Here is a 19,025-nt window from a genome sequence, read left to right on the forward strand (position 1 = left end):
CTTGCCATATTAGTGATGTTATCAACATTTTTCTTTCTAATAATCTCACTCAGAAGTTTCATAAGTAACCTGTTAGTTCTTCTGCTAAGGTTTGAGGTAGACAAAGAAATTTAGCATAATTGCTACTAAAAATCATTAAATGTTAATATGCGTGAACTATAATACTAGTGCATGTACCAAGATCGTCATGTTTCATTTTTATTAAGATGAAATAATTTAACAGTATAAAGAGAAAAATCTAATATAAAAACAATCTACAGCTATATAAATCTTTTCAGCTGTATCATTCTAAACAAAATGGTATTTTTTGTACTGTATCTCAGTCAACAAAATAGGCAATTTGCAGTGCCTTGCAACCCACCATTGTTGATGCCATTCATTCTTCAACTATATGCCTGTGCTTGCTGAGCTCTAAATTCCAAGCTTCCCAAGTTAAGGAGGCTGTTCCTTCAGCTTTTCCTCTCATTATGTGGTATGTGGAGATAAAATTGAGGTTTACGGAAGTCTACCATAAAATGTAGTAAAAGAGCAGACCGGTTCACTGGATGTCTGAGCTGCAAATTCTGATCACAACCCAACAGATTAGTAGTAATACTATTGTTATAAAACCCCAGCACTTGGTAAATGAGAAATAAAGCAGGAGAATAATTCCTTAAACTACTATTTTTTTTCCTTGCAGTTTTGACACCAATTATTGGTGTAATTGGTGTAATATTGTAACATTTTTAGAAAGGGAAAAATATCTTTCATGGTTCATCCTCTATTCTGAAAGAGTAGATTTTTTTCCTAACTTTTTTTTTTTTTTACACATTAGAATTAGGAATTGGTATAATACTTTCATCATGATTTTTTTTTCTGTACCAATAATAAATTTATGAGCATAATTTGAAGCTCAAGGTGAAGCTCTGTATGGACTACCTCAAGTCTTGTCATGGTTGTAAGACATCTGAAAACACAGGAATTGCATGGGACTTAGCACTTGTTTTATCTGTTAGCTGTTTTGGCATTTTTTTCACATACACATTTATTTTTTCTCATGTAGTATACTAGATTTCTTTGTGAGTATGATCTATATAAGCTTACCTGTGCATGATTAAAGTAAAAGCAATTCCAAATATGCCATGTAGGTTAATCCATAAGACCCTGTGTATGACTCACAATATAAGAACAGTAGAAGCTTAACTATAGAATTTGACTATAATGTAGAAGTGGAATGTTTTTAATGTTTATCAGTTTAATCAAGCAAGTGAATACACTTGGTCAAATTAAAATATCTAATTATTTATTCACATAGAAACCAGTAAATTTTAGGGTTCGTAGCACAAAACTTGTTGTTAAAAAAAGAAAACAAGCTATGCCATATAGCTACTTTACTCTCAATAAAATAGCATCATTGCAGTTAAACTTAAGATTACAATAAAAATTAAACATTCCAGATTACATCGGTTGGAGCACAATGTGATGAATATAATGAGAAAATCCTTGTCAGAAATTTTACCACAAGGAAATATCAATAGCTAACACCCATATTCTCCAGCTAGAAATCAAGAATATTTGAGTAGATCTTGGCGTAAAAGGCACAAAACACAAAGCAAAGCATGCTTGTGTCATTTGTCACAAAGAAGCATTGACATTTGTGCGACATGGAAAAAGAACAGCATTTTTCCAGACTCTTCCAATATCACAGATACTTAGGGAACAGATCTTCCCCTTAATGCCAAATGTATGACTCCCAGTACAGATGGCAGTGGCTACAAAAGAGGAGTATATAGAAGTGGATACATCCATACCCTTCCGGGAAATCTTAGCTCATATATTGAGGAAGCTGCTGCTATTGTATTGTTAGTAGTAAATAAATATACTGCAGCCTTTTAATAATACAACTACTGGCAGCTAGCACTTGTGGGAATTATATAAGACTGGTAAGAATGTTAACAATGCTGGAAACCCCTCATAAACACAGGTTTACCACTTGCATTTAAATGTGTGATGCCAGTTCCCTCTTTGCTTCAAATAAGTTTTTTTTTAAAAAGTTTGAGTCCTTGAAAGGATGGACTCTTCAGAAGAGAATGCTGCCTATTGCACAGAGGAATGGCTTTTCTGATTTTAAGGTGCTTCAGAAATACAGATCAAACATCCCTGGTATTCCCTTCTGTAATGGGCCATCATAGAAGCATCTTGTTAGCAGCCTATTTGCTATATTTCTATAACAAGCCTATCTTCATCATCACTGCTGGTGTCATCATATTCAACTCTGGTTTGCTTCCTCATCACCTCTAAACCTCTCTTTTTGTATATCTTGGAAGGTGTTGCAGAGTAAGTCTTGAACTCAGGGGACCTGAGAGTAACTGGGGGCTTTTTAAAGGCAGCAGTAGCTGTTTCGCATGGCCTTCCATAGCTATTTGACTGCAGGTGGGTTCCATTCTTGTCTGCACTTCCGTGAAGGTCAAGGATTTTTTGAGAAAAGTTTGCCCGCTCTGTGTATACTGTACTGGGTAATTTAGCCCTTGTGACTGACTCAGGACGAGACTCTGCTTTTGATCTGAATACATGTGAACATCCAGGCTGGGAACTGGGAGTTGAGTTTTCTTTTAGAGATGAATATGTGTTTTCTTCAGTTGGAGGTTTCTCCCTTCCTGAGGCCTGGATCACCGGGTCTAATGTACCAAATATTTGACTCTCTGACTCTACATTTAGTATGTTTTCCTGGCTTGCTTCTAGGTGTAAGGAAAGAGGACCGGTAGGCTCTGAGTTCCTGCTGTCAAGTTGGTCACCTGTGCCTGTATTTGTAAAATCAAAAGGGCAAGACCAAAAAGAAGATGCCATTGAGTCACTCTGAATGTTTGGCCGTGAATCCCCTGGGATTGATTGCTGAAGCACAAGTGGTTGTGTCACTAAACAGCAGATTTCCACATCACTGCTGACTTGCTGCGTGGCTGTATTAACTGTGGATGAAAAGGAATGAGCTGTCATAGATATTTCCAAGTTTGTTCTTGTGTGTTCCCTGATTTTCCCAGAAATGTCCTGTAGAAATTAGGGGGGCAAAACAATTTACACTTAAAATTTTCAATCCAGAGCAATTCCATCCTCCATAAAAGTGCAATGATAACTAAGTTGACTATATCAGTAGACAACATTTACTTCTGCTATAACTCATATCAACTGAGTAATTAAACATAATGTCAACCTTTATTTATACAACTGTGATTATATTTGCACTCTTTTTTTTTTTTCATTACTGCAGACCAAGTTACTCATCTCTCTTTTGATGAGAAAACTTTTTTTTTTCCTTCCAGTGTATGGGGGAGGTGTAGTAAAGGATGTATTTTTTTCCCCCCCTTTTTTTTTTTTCTTGGGTAGGTGACAGACCATGCTAATAATTTATGGATGATGGGGGTTAGGGGTTTGAAGCTGCATTCTTATGTACTGTCTAGGATGATGTTCTTTTCATTAAGATATTTTAATATACGTATTGCAACGATGTTTGTGCAATGTAGGGGGAAAGGTTTGTGATGAGTCTGTAAGAAATATTACAATGTCCGAGGTGGTGAGATATGGGTAGGAAGTAAAACTACTTAGTAAAAAACATTTTAAGGATTAGGTTCCTAACTATGATACTGCTTATGCTACATGAAGAACCAGTGCTCATGCTACATAACAGTAGTATGGCTCAGTAGCTTTGGACTTCAAGTGTGGCCAGCGGATGTCTAGGGAAAAGTATAAGTAGGATAAGCATAGAATACTCCCAGAAGCTGTGCTGACACTGCATAGAACAGCACTGTTTGCAGCACATACAGATGTGTCTAAGGCCCCTTCTAGCTAATGCAGCTATTGGTAGCATTGAAACCACAGCAGCACTGGCTTCCACAAAGGGCTAAAGAAATTCAGTTGTGGCGCTGGGTACACATTCTTCCCTCCACTGTGTGGCCATTACTACCCTCCCCACTTTTCTAGTTTCAAGCTTACTGTCTCTGTCTCAGGATGCTCTGTGCTACATGTACTGGCACCTCTGAAATCACTCCTAATCAAATCTCTGACAGCAAGCACAAGAAATATCCTTTTCAATTGATGCAAGTTTAATTGTTCTTTTAAAAAAGCTAATTCTAACATTAGTAAGTTTTCATTACATTTTAACCCAAAAAATACCTTTAACACATTTTTAAACAAAATCTGTGATACAAAGTCATTTCAACTTGAACTTTAAAACAGCTGAATGTAATTCAGGATTTAATTACCAGTATCTTTTTTTCTTTTAATAAAAAGTAATACATGAATTAAGGTACAATACCTACTTTTTTATCCATTTTGTCTTTTTGTTTAACATGGTTTAGATTTTCAGTATGGGAAGATATTCCCGAGTTATTCTTTCCTTCTTTTTTCCTTCTGCAAAGTGGCTTGTCTGAGGTGGAAAAAGATGTGTCTTTTTGCTGGTGTAGGTAATTTTCTATTGAAAAGAGGTTGAAGAAACTTTTACTTTGATTTTTATTCCCCCACATGCTAGAACTTACTAAATTTCCCATCATATCACTGAACTAACTTCTATGTTTTTACTGTTTTCTGTAAAATTCTATTCTAAGCCTGATACATTTTCTCATTTACTTATATATGTTTGGGTTTTGTTTTTCTTTTTAATTGGCCATTACTGTCCCGCAAAGTAATAGCTATTCTGTCTGCTATGAATGAACACAAGGTACTGTCCCTGCTTCCAAGATGGTTGTGGCATAAACATCATTTGCATTAATACTGCTAATTAAACGGGAGTGTGTGGAAACACAGAAAGCAAGTCAATACTCCAAATTCATTTCACACTGCAATTGTACAATCTTGTTTCAGAAACTGATAAAGATCCATCTTAAAACTATTTAGGCTTCTAGTGGAAGGTTATTTTGAGTTATAGAATCATAGAAAGGTTTGGGTTGGAAGGGACCTTAAAGATCATCTAGTTCCAACCCCCCTGCCCTGGGCAGGGACACCTTCCACTAGACCAGGTTGCTCAAAGCCCCTTCCAGCCTGGCCTTGAACAATTCCAGGGATGGGGCAGCCACAGCCTCTCTGGGCAACCTGTTCCAGTCCCTCACCACCCTCACAGTGAAGAACTTCTTCCTTACATCTAATCTAAATCTACCCTCTTTCAGTTTAAAGCCATTACCCCTTGTCCTATCTCTACATGCCCTTGTAAAAAGTCCCTCTCCTGCTTTTCTGTAGGCCTCCTTTAGGTACTGGCAGGCTGCTAGAAGGTCTCCCTGGAGCCTTCTCTCCTCCAGGCTGAACAATCCCAACTCTCAGCCTGCCTTCATAGGAGAGGTGCTCCAGCCCTCTGATCACCCTGGTGTGCCTCCTCTGGACTCGTTCCAACAGGTCCATGTCCTTCTCATGGTGAGGGCCCCAGAGGTGAATGCAGTACTCCAACGAGAGTGGAGTAGAGGGGGAGAATCACTTCCCTCACCTGGTGGTCATGCTTCTCTTGATGCAGCCCAGGATACGGTTGGGTTTCTGGGCTGCAAGCACACATTGCCAGGTCATGTTGAGCTTCTTGTCAACCAACACCCCCAAGTCCTTCTCCTTAGGGCTGCTCTCAATCCACTCATTGCCCAGCCTGTATTTGTGCTTGGGATTGCCCCAACCCATGGGCAGGACCTTGCACTTGGCCTCATTGAACTTCATGAGGTTCGCACGGGCCCACGTCTTAAACCTGTCAAGGTCCCTCTGGATGGCATCCCTCCCCTCCAGCGTGTTGACCGCACCACACAGCTTGGTGTTGTCAGCACACTTGCTGAGGGTGCACTCAGTCCCACTTTCCATGTCGCCGACAAAGATGTTAAACAGTGCTGGTCCCAATGTTTCCCTAGCATTCCTTTTATCCCTGAGGTACTTATAGAAGCCCTTGACAATCCTGGCCAGATTTAATTCTATCAGGGCTTTAGCTTTCCTAACCTGATCCCTGGCTGCTCAGACAATTTTTCTGTATTCCTCCCAGGCTACCTGTCCTTATTTCCACCCTCTGTAGGCTTCCTTTTTGTGTTTGAGTTTGTCCAGGAACTCCTTGTTCTTCCATGCAGGCCTGTTGGCGTTTTTGCCTGACTTCCTCTTTGTTGGGATGCATCGCTCCTGAGCTTGGAGGAGGTGGTCCTTCAATATTAACCAGTTTTCTTGGGCCCCTCTGCCCTCCAGGGCTTTATCCCATGGCACTCTACCAAGCAGATCACTGAAGAGGCCAAAGTCTGCTCTCCTGAAGCCCAGGGTAGCGAGCTTGCTGTGTGCCCTCCTCACTGCCCTAAGGATCTTGAACTCCACCATTTCATGGTCACTGCAGCCAAAGCTGCCCTTGAGCTTCACATTCCCCACCAGCTCCTCCTTGTTGGTGAGAACAAGGTCCAGCATAGCATCTCTCCTCGTTGGCTCCTCCATCACCTGGAGAAGGAAGTTGTCATCAACGCATTCCAGGAATCCCCTAGATTGCTTATGCCCTGCTGTGTTGTTCCTCCAACAGATATCAGGGTGGTTGAAGTCCCCCATGAGGACCAGGGCTTGTGAACATGAGGCTGCTCCTGTCTGTCTATAGAGGGCCTCACCCGCTCGGTCTTCCTGGTAGCAGACCCCCACTATAATGTCACCTGTCCCTGTCCTCCCTTTAATCCTGACCCGTAAGCTTTTGGTCGGCTCCTCATCCGTTCCCAGACGGAGCTCCATGCACTCCAGCTGGTCATTGACATAGAGGGTGACACCCCCTCCTCGTCTGCCCTGCCTCTCCTTCCTGAAGAGCCTGTATCCTTCCATTCCAACACCCCAGTCATTGGAGCCATCCCACCACGTCTCTGTGATGCCAGTAAGATCATAGCCCTGTAGGTGTGCACATGTCTCTAACTCCTCTTGTTTATTCCCCATGCTACGTGCGTTTGGATAGAGGCATTTCAGTTGGGTCCCTGATGAAGCTGACTTACTGGCTGGAGTTATTTCTTTTTAAATTGCCCTCCTAATTGTCAAATTCACATATGTAAGTGTGTGTATGAAAATAATTGTGTGTTCAGTTCTGAAAATATGCGAGATGTTTGTATTTTTACTCACAGAACATACTGAAGGACAAAAGTGGTTTTGCAGTGCCATGTGGAACAGGTTCATGTCAGAGATACTGCTAACATTCATTCTCTTAAAAAATAAACATTCAATATATTAAAAAATATTCAAAATACTTACCTTGTACCTTTGATTGAGCAGAATATGACTTCTTATACTTCTTAAATTTAGAGGGTTGTGATGAATAGCCCTTTTTCAAAGCATCCAGTGTTCTATTTGGAAAACAGTGCCGCTTGCTTAGTCGGTTAATTTTCAACTGAGCATATCCATGTACATGCCTCCCTCTGTACCTGTATTGCCAATGGGTAAAAAAGGGTAAAAGAAAGGGTAAAAAAATATGTGCGATTTAAAAGCAGCCATCATCAGGTAAATTACCACATCATCAGGTAAATTTAAGTCTAACAGCAAGTTACTACTGTGAAGGAGATGTTTGTTTATGTAGACTAAAAAAAAAAAAATCAGGATTTTAGGCAAGAGACCCATAATTATTTTTTATTAAATTTTTCCTCAGTAAGTTTCAGTAAATCCTTGGTTTGCTAACAGAAAAGGATTCAGGAATAACAGATCCTTTTTCCTATATCTGGAATTTTAAAACAACATACTTCATAAAGACTTGAATTGCACAGGAATCACCTGAGGCTGCATAGTTGTTGGATTTTTTACTTTTCACTTCTTATGTGCTACCTATTCATCATCCCTAATGAACACCACAAGTATTTCAGTTATTTAGAACTCACCCAGAATAATCCAACTCTGCTTTGTTTTCTACTCTAGCTAGATCCTTCAATAACTCTTAATGATTGAGACTGAAGTACATTGGAAGGTCCCATTCCTGTATCAATAGCATCAGTCACTATACACAGTGTAATAAGTAAATCTAAAAGGGCATGCTTATTCAGGTGTTTCATATATTAGAAAAATATATTGCATTTCATGATTAACAGTTTGGCCACATAGCTACTAATGTGTATGACACAAGCATTCAGGACCCTGTACTTAATTAAGTCCCTGTACTTCTTTGATATAGCCAAATAAATAAATTCTGAAACCAGGGGGAGGAAACAAAAAACCACACAAAAACCAAACCAGAAAAAAGTCCTAGAAGAATGTCACTAGACTGGATAACACAGACCTGAGTCTTCTATTTTTGTTCTTATGGTCCTTCAAAATTGCAGTGCTGTTGTTAGCCAAACTAGACACAGTGATTAAGTTACTGACACTGATTTGTCCACAAGGGAGTCACTCTGTCTGATTTTGGTCATGAAATAAAATAAGAGGGATGTAAGCACACAATATGTTTTTCTTATTGAAGCAATTCCTCAGACATTCTGCTACTCCACACTCTTGAAAGATTAGAAGCTAAGTCTTCCACTGATATGAACTCCCATTAAATACAGAGAAGCTGTGCTGATTGATACAATGTGCCTTTGATAGTTTTATACTGAAATTCTTCCTGCTTTTTATTTAAACGAATGATCCTTTAAACTACAGATGGTTTTGTTAGTTTGTGTTAAAACTTGATATTTGTTCTTCTGCATTCTCTTGTGAATACAAGTTCAGGATATAGATCTTCTGGGGACAAAAGCGTCTCACACACGGCTTTTAGCTGTAACAGGATTAAAAACTGAAGTATTTTGGTTCCCTTCAAAGCAAAGTAAATGCTGACAATCTTGACAGATAAGAATAATTTCTAAAGCACGGTGAGAGTCAACTGACCAGTCATCATCTTTCTTTGCTATATGTCTGTTTTGCTTAGAAAAGTCTGTACCTGAGAGTGAACAACATACTGATATTTTTTTATAATTTACCTTTGTGGAACTGCTGCAATGTGGGAATAGTTCTTTCTGAGAGATTGATTTTTTCCCCTGATTTTGACAAGGTTGAATTTTGGGGATGACTTGTTATTTTCTGTGGACTTTTTACACCCATTTTAGCAAAATTATATCTCTATCTAGGGAAGCTGAAAACCATATTCCTTACCATTTCGGGGTGACTTTAATCTTTTTCTGTTTGTGGCTCCTCTTGAGTTTATTTGTTGAGAGTTTTTCCTTTTTGCAAACTACTGTTTTCTTCTTTTGCTCTGAAATATTTTTGAAAGCAGCACCAGGAGCTGCTGAGCTTAACTGTTGAGAATATTGAAAAAAAATGAAGTATATGAAAATTGTGAATTACATTAACTGAGAGATTGGAAATCTATGGTCTTTTTAGATAGCACTGAATAGCATAGTAGTTAAATAGCACAATTCTGAATTTTTCCTAGAATTTGTGTGTTAGTTTTTTCTAATCACTTTGTCCATCTACTTTTGTAAAATAAAATTAAAACAACTCACTGCTTTTGTGGATCTATATAGAATTAGTATATGATATTTCATATTCTTCTTCCTATATAAAAAGTAAGTTTAGTCTTACAGACCTGTTCTAGGATCTGTACAGACAGACTAGTCTATCTTCACTTACCTAAAAAAAGAAAAGCTTTCAAGCTTTAAACACTTTACAGGGTATTAATGCACTTTGGTTTTGTTGACATTTCAGTGCATCTAAACAATAAGAGATTTAGTACACAGTCTGCCTTTGACTCCAAGTATCTCCAAGTATAATAAAGTCTTGACATTAGTGGTTTACTTAAGTCCTACTCTAATTCAAATATTCATTTAAAATTAAAACAGTGAAATATATATGATGTTACAGAAGAATATAAAATATACTCATAAGGGGAAAAATCAAGAAATACAAATACACTCTTCTCACTAGACAGCATTCCTACTGAAATTCTCAAGTGAAAGAAACTTATTCACACAAAAGTATGTATTTTTCATGAATCAAATGAATATGTAACTTATCTTATAAAAACATAAATTGTAAATTCTGTAATTTGTACGAATCTGTACAAATGCCTGTAAATGTCCATAAATATACTTTTGATAATTCTTTTACTCTTCTAATGGGGGGGGGGGTGCCAGCCAGTTACACGCTCTTCAGAAAGGAAATAGGATTATTAATATTACCTCCTGCATCTGTTGTCCTTTAGAAAAGGATGAAACCAATGTTTTTAAACTGTTTGTTAAGCCATATGCCACAGTCTTGCTAATATTTTTCATTTTGAAAATGGAAATATCGTATTCTGACAGTGTGCATTCATTGCTAAATTCCTTGCCACAGGTATGCATGGAGGAATAAGCAGAGTCTGCATTCCCCTTCTGCTCAGCAGGCAGAGGAAGGCTTCTTGTTAAACAACACCAAGTCAATCGAGGTTCAGCATTTAGTGATGGGAAGGTGCTCTTCATGCTTGATACTGTTAAACTTCCAGAGTAGCAAGACAGATTATTGTGGGGTAGCACTGGGAATTCTCTACAGTGAGTGGTGAGAGTGTGGCAATAAAATGTGCCAAAAGAATGGCAAAAATAAGTGGGGTTGTCTGTTGAGCTCTGAGAATGCTGCATATCCTGCAGTGCTGGTGAAATGTCCTTAAGAGTGCATGGACTTCCACCTCTGTCCCATCCCACGACTGTTGGCTCTGCACCCTTGCTAGAAGCTGATGTCATTGTCAAAGAGTCACTTCCTGAGCAAAGATGATGTAAAACCTTTCTCTCTTCTTTGATGTCAGCTGATATGAAAAAACCACTTGTATACATAGAAGTAAAGCATATTTTCTTCTTTGGGGTCTGTGTAGAGGAAGCAGTTATGCTCATCCACTTCTCTTCTGTTTGCCTTTGATAATTTAATTTATTTTTGTTCTGTTTGTTTTTCCAAGCATCTCTTACAATATCGTGCTGCCTGAAGTTTTGGTTATAAAAGGTGTTATCTGCTGTGGTTAAGGTATTTGTTGTTTCTGAATTGACTGGTGAACAAAATACTGGAGTTTTCCAGTTTGCATGTACGTTCCATCGTAGCTCTCCTTTGCTGGCCTTTTGTCTCACTTCAAATTTTAAAGGGGACCAAAATACATCATTAGAATGAGAACTGAGTGATCCACTGTTGGAAGAGCAGGGGGGGGTAGTTAAGTTGTCTGTCACAGATGTGCAAGGTGTAATCTTCTGTTCTGATCCAAGAAAAAGCGACAAATCTGAGGCTCTCTTGTCTTGCGGCAATTTAAGGATATATTTTGGAGAAAAGGCATTTTGTTGTGGGACTGGAGTTAAATGACTAGATTGCAGATGATGAATTTTAGAAGACACATCAACAGCATTGTCACTGAAAAGTGCTACTTTTGCTCCTGTTTTCACAAGACATGTTTTGACATCCTTATCTGTTGTGTTGTGCAAGGCAAAAGAGTTGCAATCACTTCCCCTTAATTCAGGCCCTAAAACTCCCACAAATGAAGCTTTTGAGATACCTGCTGAATGTGAAAGAAGGTTAACATCACTATAATTAAGAGCTTTTGTGGGGAGTTTGATTGTTTTCGTATATTCCACATTCTCAGTACCTCCAGTGCATTCATTAATTCCTGCGCTTAATTTTTGCTCCTCTGCTTTACTGGAGAATTTCACTGGTGCTGTGGAAAGACATCGAGTGCTAGCACAACAGACTTTCTCTGCTTCATTCACTGCATTGTTTTCACTACTGGGACTAGGGCAGGACTTTGAAATAATGTTTTGTGTCTTCTCCACTTCAAATTTCAGCTTTTTTCTTTCTGACGGTGAATTCTGGGATTTCCCTGCGGCTTCTCTGCTGTTGTTGCAATGGACCCATGGGGGTGTCAGGGCATGCTGGCCAGTTTCTTTATTCCTGCTATGGTTTCCATAACTGTTTGAAGTGCTTTTACAATCTGATTCAAATGTACTAGATTCTTTCCCAAGGCTTGGGTTTTCCCATTTGCTACTCTGTACTGGCAAGCAGTCATCATTCCTTCTGTTAGTGTTCAGCTGACACTGAGTATTTTGAAGCCTGGACTCACAACTGCTTGGAGCTAGTAATGTGCTGTTGCCAGCTGTGTATTTGTCTGTGTCACTCCCACTGAGGTCTTGGGAAGTTTTGCTCATTACAGTATGTGCGCTAGCATTTACTGAATGTGATGTCTCCATTAGGTAGGTTACACTGTCTGCAGTTTCCTCAGAGGACACATTCTGTGGAATATGATTACCATTAGTACAGGTTTCTGATTTACCAGTGTTTAAACCTGTTGTCACAAGGGAGGAAAGACTGTCACTTACAGAGCGCCTGCCATCTCTTTCCTCAGTAATTTCAGTACTGCTGACTGATTCCTTTGAATTAGGAGTGAAGCTTGTAATATCTGTAATCTTATTTCCCCTTTGTTTAATTTTCTTGGCATTTTGACTGCTTTTCATTTTTTGGTAGATTTTCTTAAATGTTTCATCTCCATACATTTGCCACTTTTCTTGAGAGAACATCTTTAACTTCCTTTGATTGTGTTTCTTATTTTTAGCACTGATTACTTCGCCAGCCCCAAGCTTTTTAGTCCCTTGCAACTCCTCTGATGGAGGAGTATGATCAACCACATTACTTAGTGGCAAATCATCCACTGCTGTTTGTCTGACTAGAGCTCGGGGATGGCTATTAGGAAAATCCACTGAATCTGCAGCAAGATTGTTGCTAGGCAGCAAACTAGCAGTGCCTGTATTTACAGACTGCTTAGTAAGAGAAAGTGGCTTTGAGCAACCTGCTTTGTCATGTACCATTCTTGTGCCCTCCACAAACGGCAAGGAGTTGCTCCGTGTAACAGGCACAGTATCTATCGTTGTGGAGAACTGGGTGGGAACTGAATGAAAAAACATTGGCTTGCATTTTTCTAGGGGTGCAAAGGTAGATTTTGCCGAGCAAAGGGAAAGATTCTTTTTCCTATTTACGTCACAAGTTCTGATGTCAAAATGGAAAGAGTCTTTGTATGTATAAGGCATTGGCAGATCAATGCTTCCCTGCTTTGAAAGGACAGTTTTTCTGGGCCTAAAGTTGTCTAAGTGGGTATCATCCACCACACTTTTGTTATGAGAAATAAGTTTTGAAATGTGTTCTTCCAGCCTTTTTTTCTCTAACATCAAGGCTGTAGCTTTCTCAGCTGCATCTAGCTTTGCACTGCTTGTGGAGGTACACCTTAAGCTGCTGAAAGCAGTTTCGTTTTCCAGTTCTGTGCTGTGTTCATAGAGACTATGCAACGGGCTGGATGATGCCATCTGTTGTTCTGTACTATCAGAGCGTGACAGATACCCTGAGTCAGTGCTCTCACACTTCTTTAGCTTGCAGTCAAATGGCTTGTAATCCCACTGTTTTTCTGAAGAGGTTGCTTGCTGCCTTTGCAACTGAATATGCTTATTGGCAGTTGGAGTTCTTTGCTCCTGTATCTTCTTTCTCTGGCACTGACCATTTGGCAGAGCTCCTAGAGATGATAAACTTTGAGGTTCTCTTTCAGGAACCCACTGATTAGCCTTTGAACTAAAGGACTGATTCGTTGTTTCATGATTTTCTGAAGCAAATGATGAACTGTTTGTTGCTGGCAGCGAAAGGTCATTAAGAAGTTTCTTAGTGTCTGTGGCAGCACTGGTCTCTGAACTCATTTGTTTCATCTGTATCCGCTCATCTTCACCGGTGCTACTAAGTAGCTTGCTGCCTTGACGTGAGGTGATGCTCTCTGTTGATTTCTCATTTTGCTCCAATATACCACTGTTGTCAGAGTCTGAGGGCAGTCTGGTATTGTTGACATGTGTTTGAGTTCTTCTGTGTTTATACAAATTGCTTTGAGTTTTAAATGCAATACCACAAGTGGTGCATGGAAAGGGCCTCTCTCCTGTGTGAGAGCGAATATGTTTCTCAAGGACACTTGGCTTCAAACAGTCTCGTCCACAGTGTTTGCAGATATATTTCCCAGCTTTTTTTGATTTTCCTGGGCTTCCAATAGATGCATTTACACAAGAATTTGGTGATGATAAAACTGGTAAAGTGCTCACTATGTTCAATGTTAGAGTTTGTCCAAGTTGTTTCTGAAAAACTGACTGAGGCTGATCTGTGCCTTCTGAAGCAACAAGTGGATTCAGGATTAGAGGTATGTTACTGCTGTCTAGATTTACACAGCTCCTGCCAGTCACTAACTGACGGTTTGGCTGAAAGCATCCTGCCTGGACAGGCTGATACAGTGGTATGGTAAGGGCTTTTAGATACACAGGTTGGGACAGTGCTTGTTCCTGTTGAGGAATCACACTGCCTTGGCTGAGATCTGAAGAACCCTGTGCAGGCTGAAGAGAAGAGGTTGAAACTGGTCGATCTGCTACTGCAACTGTAAAACCAGGCTGCTTCTGTGCCTCCATTTCAAAGGTTATCTGCCATATGCTCATGTATCTGTAAGGGAGGGGAAACAAAACAAGTAGGAGTCTTCAGATAGCAAAATAAAACACTTTCATCTGCTGGACTGGGAAAGTTGGCAATTAAGAATATCACAAATCTTATATACAAGCATTATACAGACAATAATTACTTCATTTTCCAATTAAACTGATTAATCTTTCATTTCTTAGCTAGGAATTAAAAGTTCGGTACAGCGTAAAGAACATTGAACATTGCACTTAAAACCTACAATAAGTACCCAAAGTATTAGAAATAAATCTGAGTATCAGATTTGCAAATGGAGGCTCTCAGCACCCCAGAAATAATACAATTGTGATTTTCTGGAACCATATTGCCATTACATATTTGTACCATTTTTTTTAAATTTAAGAATTTACATTAATAAATGTTATATAGAAACACAGAACAAATAAGGTTAGAAGGGACCTCAGGAGGTCTCTAGTCCAAACACCTGCTCAAAGCAGAGTTAGCACTGAGGTCAGATGAGGTTGCTCAGGATGTTATCCAGTCTGGTTTTGAAAACTTCTGAGGATAAAAACTGCACAGCTTCTTTAGGCAACCTGCTCCAAACACAGGACATTAAACATGGCTGCGTATTATCTGTGTTTACCCAATTTAAGTGAGCTAAGGCTAAATAAATTGCAACAAGTGATGCAAAATGAAAATAGGTGAACAAAATGAAACTGATGTCGTGTTTTACAAGTGAGATTTACATAAATATGTACAAAGTAGAAAAGATGGTATCATAGGAAAGTAGTGGGATAAATTAAAGCTGTCTTTCATGTAGCCCAAATTAATTTTGTCTAATTAAGGGCAATATTATGGTATACTGCTTAATTTCAGATGCTTTCAATGCCAGATGAAAACATTTTGTAGACACAGGTTTTTGGAAAAAGTAAGCCTATTCTTATGAAATCTGTCCAAATATATTCCGGGTTGGTGCTGGTCCAGACTACTTCTTATTTTAACAAAAATTAGTCTTGTCTTTTTTCTTTCTTAGAAACAAACTAGGAAACTATCAAAATAAACTAGTTGAAAATTATCTTTGGAAGAGCTGATAGAGGCATCAGCATAACCTCTTGTAATTATAGTTTGGGTGAAAATTAGAAGGTGGTCTGTAAATGTTTATTCAAATTCTTATTCAGCTATACTCACAGCTCTGTATCCATTGGCTGTTATGAATAATAGGCTGTTCTTGTGCAAACAGTCATAAAAATCCCATTTGAAATAACATAGTCAGTGGCTAACTGTGAAATCTGCAGTTTGTTGCCTTACTGCATAATCTGTAGTGGTGTTTCTGTACCTTCCTTGGATCATTTTAATAGGTAATCATTACTGGGAAACAGTAAAAAAAAATTACTCAAAAATGTTTGATATTTGGACTGGTTCCATATGACACACACACTATGTTACCGTTATTCAAAGCAAAATCTCTGTTGCATGTAGTTACTGAGAATTTTGCAAATAATTCACGTAAAGGAGGAATGGCAAACTCAATGTAATTGGTTTTGAGTATTCCTCTGTTACTATTAGAACAATTAATAAAACTTGTAAATTGATAGAAAGTTGGATGGAGATCCAAGAGAAGTTCTGTTACTTCACAGCTGAAAATGATAGCGTCTCACTCACATCACACGAAAAAATGGGAAAATAACTTTCTATTAATGATCAAATGGAACAGGTTAAGGTCAATGAGTTATATGCTCCATAATAAATGTAATTAGCATCTTAATAAATAGACTAGGAATTCAGGTAGTTTTCATATTAAATGTATGCACCATTGAAACTGAAAGATAAAGCAACCCTCTTGTTTATTAGTCTTCTGCAAAGGAAAAGGTTTTGCATATTAGGATATTGCCTTTAATCCGACTGATTATTTCATCCCTATGTGTAGCTCATAATGCAACTGTAAATACTTGTCTCCTTGAGCAACGGAGAACTAATGTACCAAGAACCCAGTAGCTATTACTCCGTGCTCCTCACTCTGCACCACTTGTGGAAGTTCTTTTGCTGGCTGGCAACTTAGGTTTCACAGCCAAGGCTTCTTCCAGTTTCTCTTTGATCTTTGCTTATTGCAAGAATTGGAAAAGTGGAGGAGAAAACAGCAATGCAGTCTCTGGGATGTGTTCTCTGATTTCCTTCTGGTCACAAGCAAGGCCATTAGCTTCTCTGCATGCATTACATGCATCAACAAAACTGCTGATGAGCCACTAAGTAACTGAGAAGCTTGCTACCAACTGCAGTGGGCTCAGGGTTAGACCATTTATGGGAAAGGTATCAGTGCCTGATGGGATTCTTTGTCTTCACCCAAAGATTTTAGTGTAACAAAAATCCTGGAAAACAACCTGTAAAATGAACTGATCTGTGCACTGCAATGTGTTAGATTTTGCCTTTTCTCCTTTCTCATGAAATTTATAAATCAAACTCAGTTATCAAGCATGGACTTTTCTTGTCCGCTTCAGAGATTTCTAAATGGAACAATCACTGAAGTGGCTTTGTAATACAGGTATTGACTCTATTGATGAAATAATGTTAAAAGAATGTGGCTCGTTAAAGGAATTAAGTTATTATCCATATTCTGCAGTGTGGTTAACACTATGGGATAAAAGTGGATTTCTCTAATTTGCAAAGTGAGGTCATAGACATTTCAAGTCCATTTAAGATGGTTCTTAAGCTATACAGTCATCTTTATAGCAATTTAAACACAGCACACAATAAAAACAGCAGCAAGTGATAAGACATGAGCCAATGATACTCATAAACTAAGCATGCAATAGTTTTTCCAAAGATGTGAAAATAAAGAAAAGTTGAGGGAAAAAAATATGCTGCAGAGACAAGACTCAAAGAAGAAAGGTGAAGTCTGAATTCCATGTAGCTACAACATCTAACAAGTACCACATCAGATGAAACAAGCCGTAAGTATCTATGCTCCCCTCCTTCCCCTGGAGAGGAGAGTGGAAATGTGGAATTTACATTTCCACCCCGATAAGCCTGCTCCAGTGTCACAAACTATGTTCTCTCTTTGAATATCCTCATGTGCACGCATAGTTGATGGGCCCTTCAAGGCCAGCCTGTAAGTTAGTAGGACTTGTGGTGGGCAGATGTTTTTAATATGAAACCTGTAGTTCCAAAGTACCAGACTCTCTGTGTAATTTCACTTATTCTGTTAAGTTTCTGGGGCCCAAAATACAATGTAGTCCTGAGAATCATTTCAGTGCTCTGTAATGTTCTACAAAGAAAATATGTAACTGATTACAGAAAATTTAAAGGAAAATTTTAACTAATACTGAACAATTAAACTAAATGGTGATACACAATGTCATTACTTGTAAGAGTTTAATAATAGATTTCTACCAGCTGTGGTAGTTTGCTGCTTTTCACAGCAAAAAAAAAGATACTTTCTTCCTAAGTGAAACTTCTGTGGCTTGTATTCTACTGTGGCGAATACGATCATAATTTTCACATCTGTCATTTATATAGAAAACAAGCCACTGTATTTCTTTGTACATTGACAAAAATAGCTTATCTCAAACTAATTCTACCCCACGGCTAATTCTGCGTAGTCCTTGCTTAAAGTAGAAAAAGTTCCTTTGTTGATTATCCCCCAGGCTCTCTTACTGAGCATCTATGTGATGTTCTGAGCTCAATTTATAACTTGTGGCATCGAACTACTAGTATAAAAACTTGATCCTAATTAGAAAAGAAAAAAATTCCAATAAACAAAACCAAAAGCAGAATTTGGCCAGTCCAAAATTTTCTAAATTAGTTTCTTAAGCTATCAAATCTGGTCAATAAGATTCTGTTTGAATACAATTATTTTGTTCCTAGTTTGAATTATACCTTCAGGTACACACCATAGGTAGGACTGTGGAACACTGAAAAGTCAAAAAGTGGAGTAGTTTCAGATGACAAATCAGCGTAGCAGAAACTGTCTTATTCTGTATATAAGTATAAAGTATTTTAATAAGAGGGGAGTGGTATAAAAAACTCATTTTAAATCCAATGTGTTCCTCTTTTCTATATAATTTTTTTCTGAATTCCAAATAGATTTTATAAAACTTGCTTCATTTTATCAGCACTGTTATAATAATCTTGGATTATACAACCTAAAGATTTTTGTCTTCTGCATGGCACATGTGAATGCACTGTCAATTGCCCATCACTATTAATAAAAACATTAAACAAACATGTAACTGCTTATTTCCTCCACTTACATATAATTTTTTGACACACCATTGAGAGGATCTTCATAGTCTCTAAGCAGATGCAGTACTCAATCCCCTGGCCTGGTCTACAGGTATAATCTGTAGACATGACAGAATTAGTTTATTTTTGTAATCACACAGAAGCAGCTTTTCAACATTCTGAACATACATAGTATGCTATATTACACTAGAAGTCATTGCCTTTTTTAAAAGCTTTTGGTGATCCCTACCTTAAATATAACAACAGAGAGCACATAGAAGTAGAATCCTCTTTAGTCTAAATAATTTTAGCTCACGTACCTTTTATTGAGCCAGGCATTTCAGCAAAAGAAGTCTCATTTCTGTCAATACTTGATGCAAGCAGAGAGAAACGAGGACAAAGACTTGAAACAGATTAGAAGTAGGAAGTTGTTTTTTTTCTTTTTTTTTTACATTGGTGTCACAGTAACAACC

General features: G+C 38.3%; 1 protein-coding gene and 1 long non-coding RNA gene across 7 annotated transcripts in view; one reads left to right on the top strand and one right to left on the bottom strand.

Moving 5' to 3' along the window:
* Positions 1–19,025, top strand: part of LOC128141560 (uncharacterized) — a 56,660-nt gene that overhangs the window by 20,045 nt on the left and 17,590 nt on the right. The window lies entirely within an intron of this gene.
* The window catches only part of ZNF831 (zinc finger protein 831), a 65,118-nt gene that overhangs the window by 2,707 nt on the left and 43,386 nt on the right, over positions 1–19,025 (bottom strand). For 3 of the 6 annotated variants that reach the window (XM_052786376.1, XM_052786393.1, XM_052786384.1), the window contains 5 exons: positions 10,080–14,361; positions 9,055–9,197; positions 7,195–7,364; positions 4,293–4,444; positions 1,266–3,024 (listed from right to left, as the gene is read on the bottom strand). In XM_052786376.1, the coding sequence (XP_052642336.1) occupies positions 2,197–3,024; positions 4,293–4,444; positions 7,195–7,364; positions 9,055–9,197; positions 10,080–14,357 (5,571 nt within the window). In that variant the 5' untranslated portion in view covers positions 14,358–14,361 and the 3' untranslated portion in view covers positions 1,266–2,196. Of the gene's footprint in view, positions 1–1,265; positions 3,025–4,292; positions 4,445–7,194; positions 7,365–9,054; positions 9,198–10,079; positions 14,362–18,872; position 19,025 lie in introns of those variants that run through there. The other 3 variants (XM_052786402.1, XM_052786411.1, XM_052786417.1) reach the window with 3 other exon arrangements.

Source organism: Harpia harpyja, chromosome 1 (assembly GCF_026419915.1).
Source record: "Harpia harpyja isolate bHarHar1 chromosome 1, bHarHar1 primary haplotype, whole genome shotgun sequence".
NCBI classification, from domain to species: domain Eukaryota; kingdom Metazoa; phylum Chordata; class Aves; order Accipitriformes; family Accipitridae; genus Harpia; species Harpia harpyja.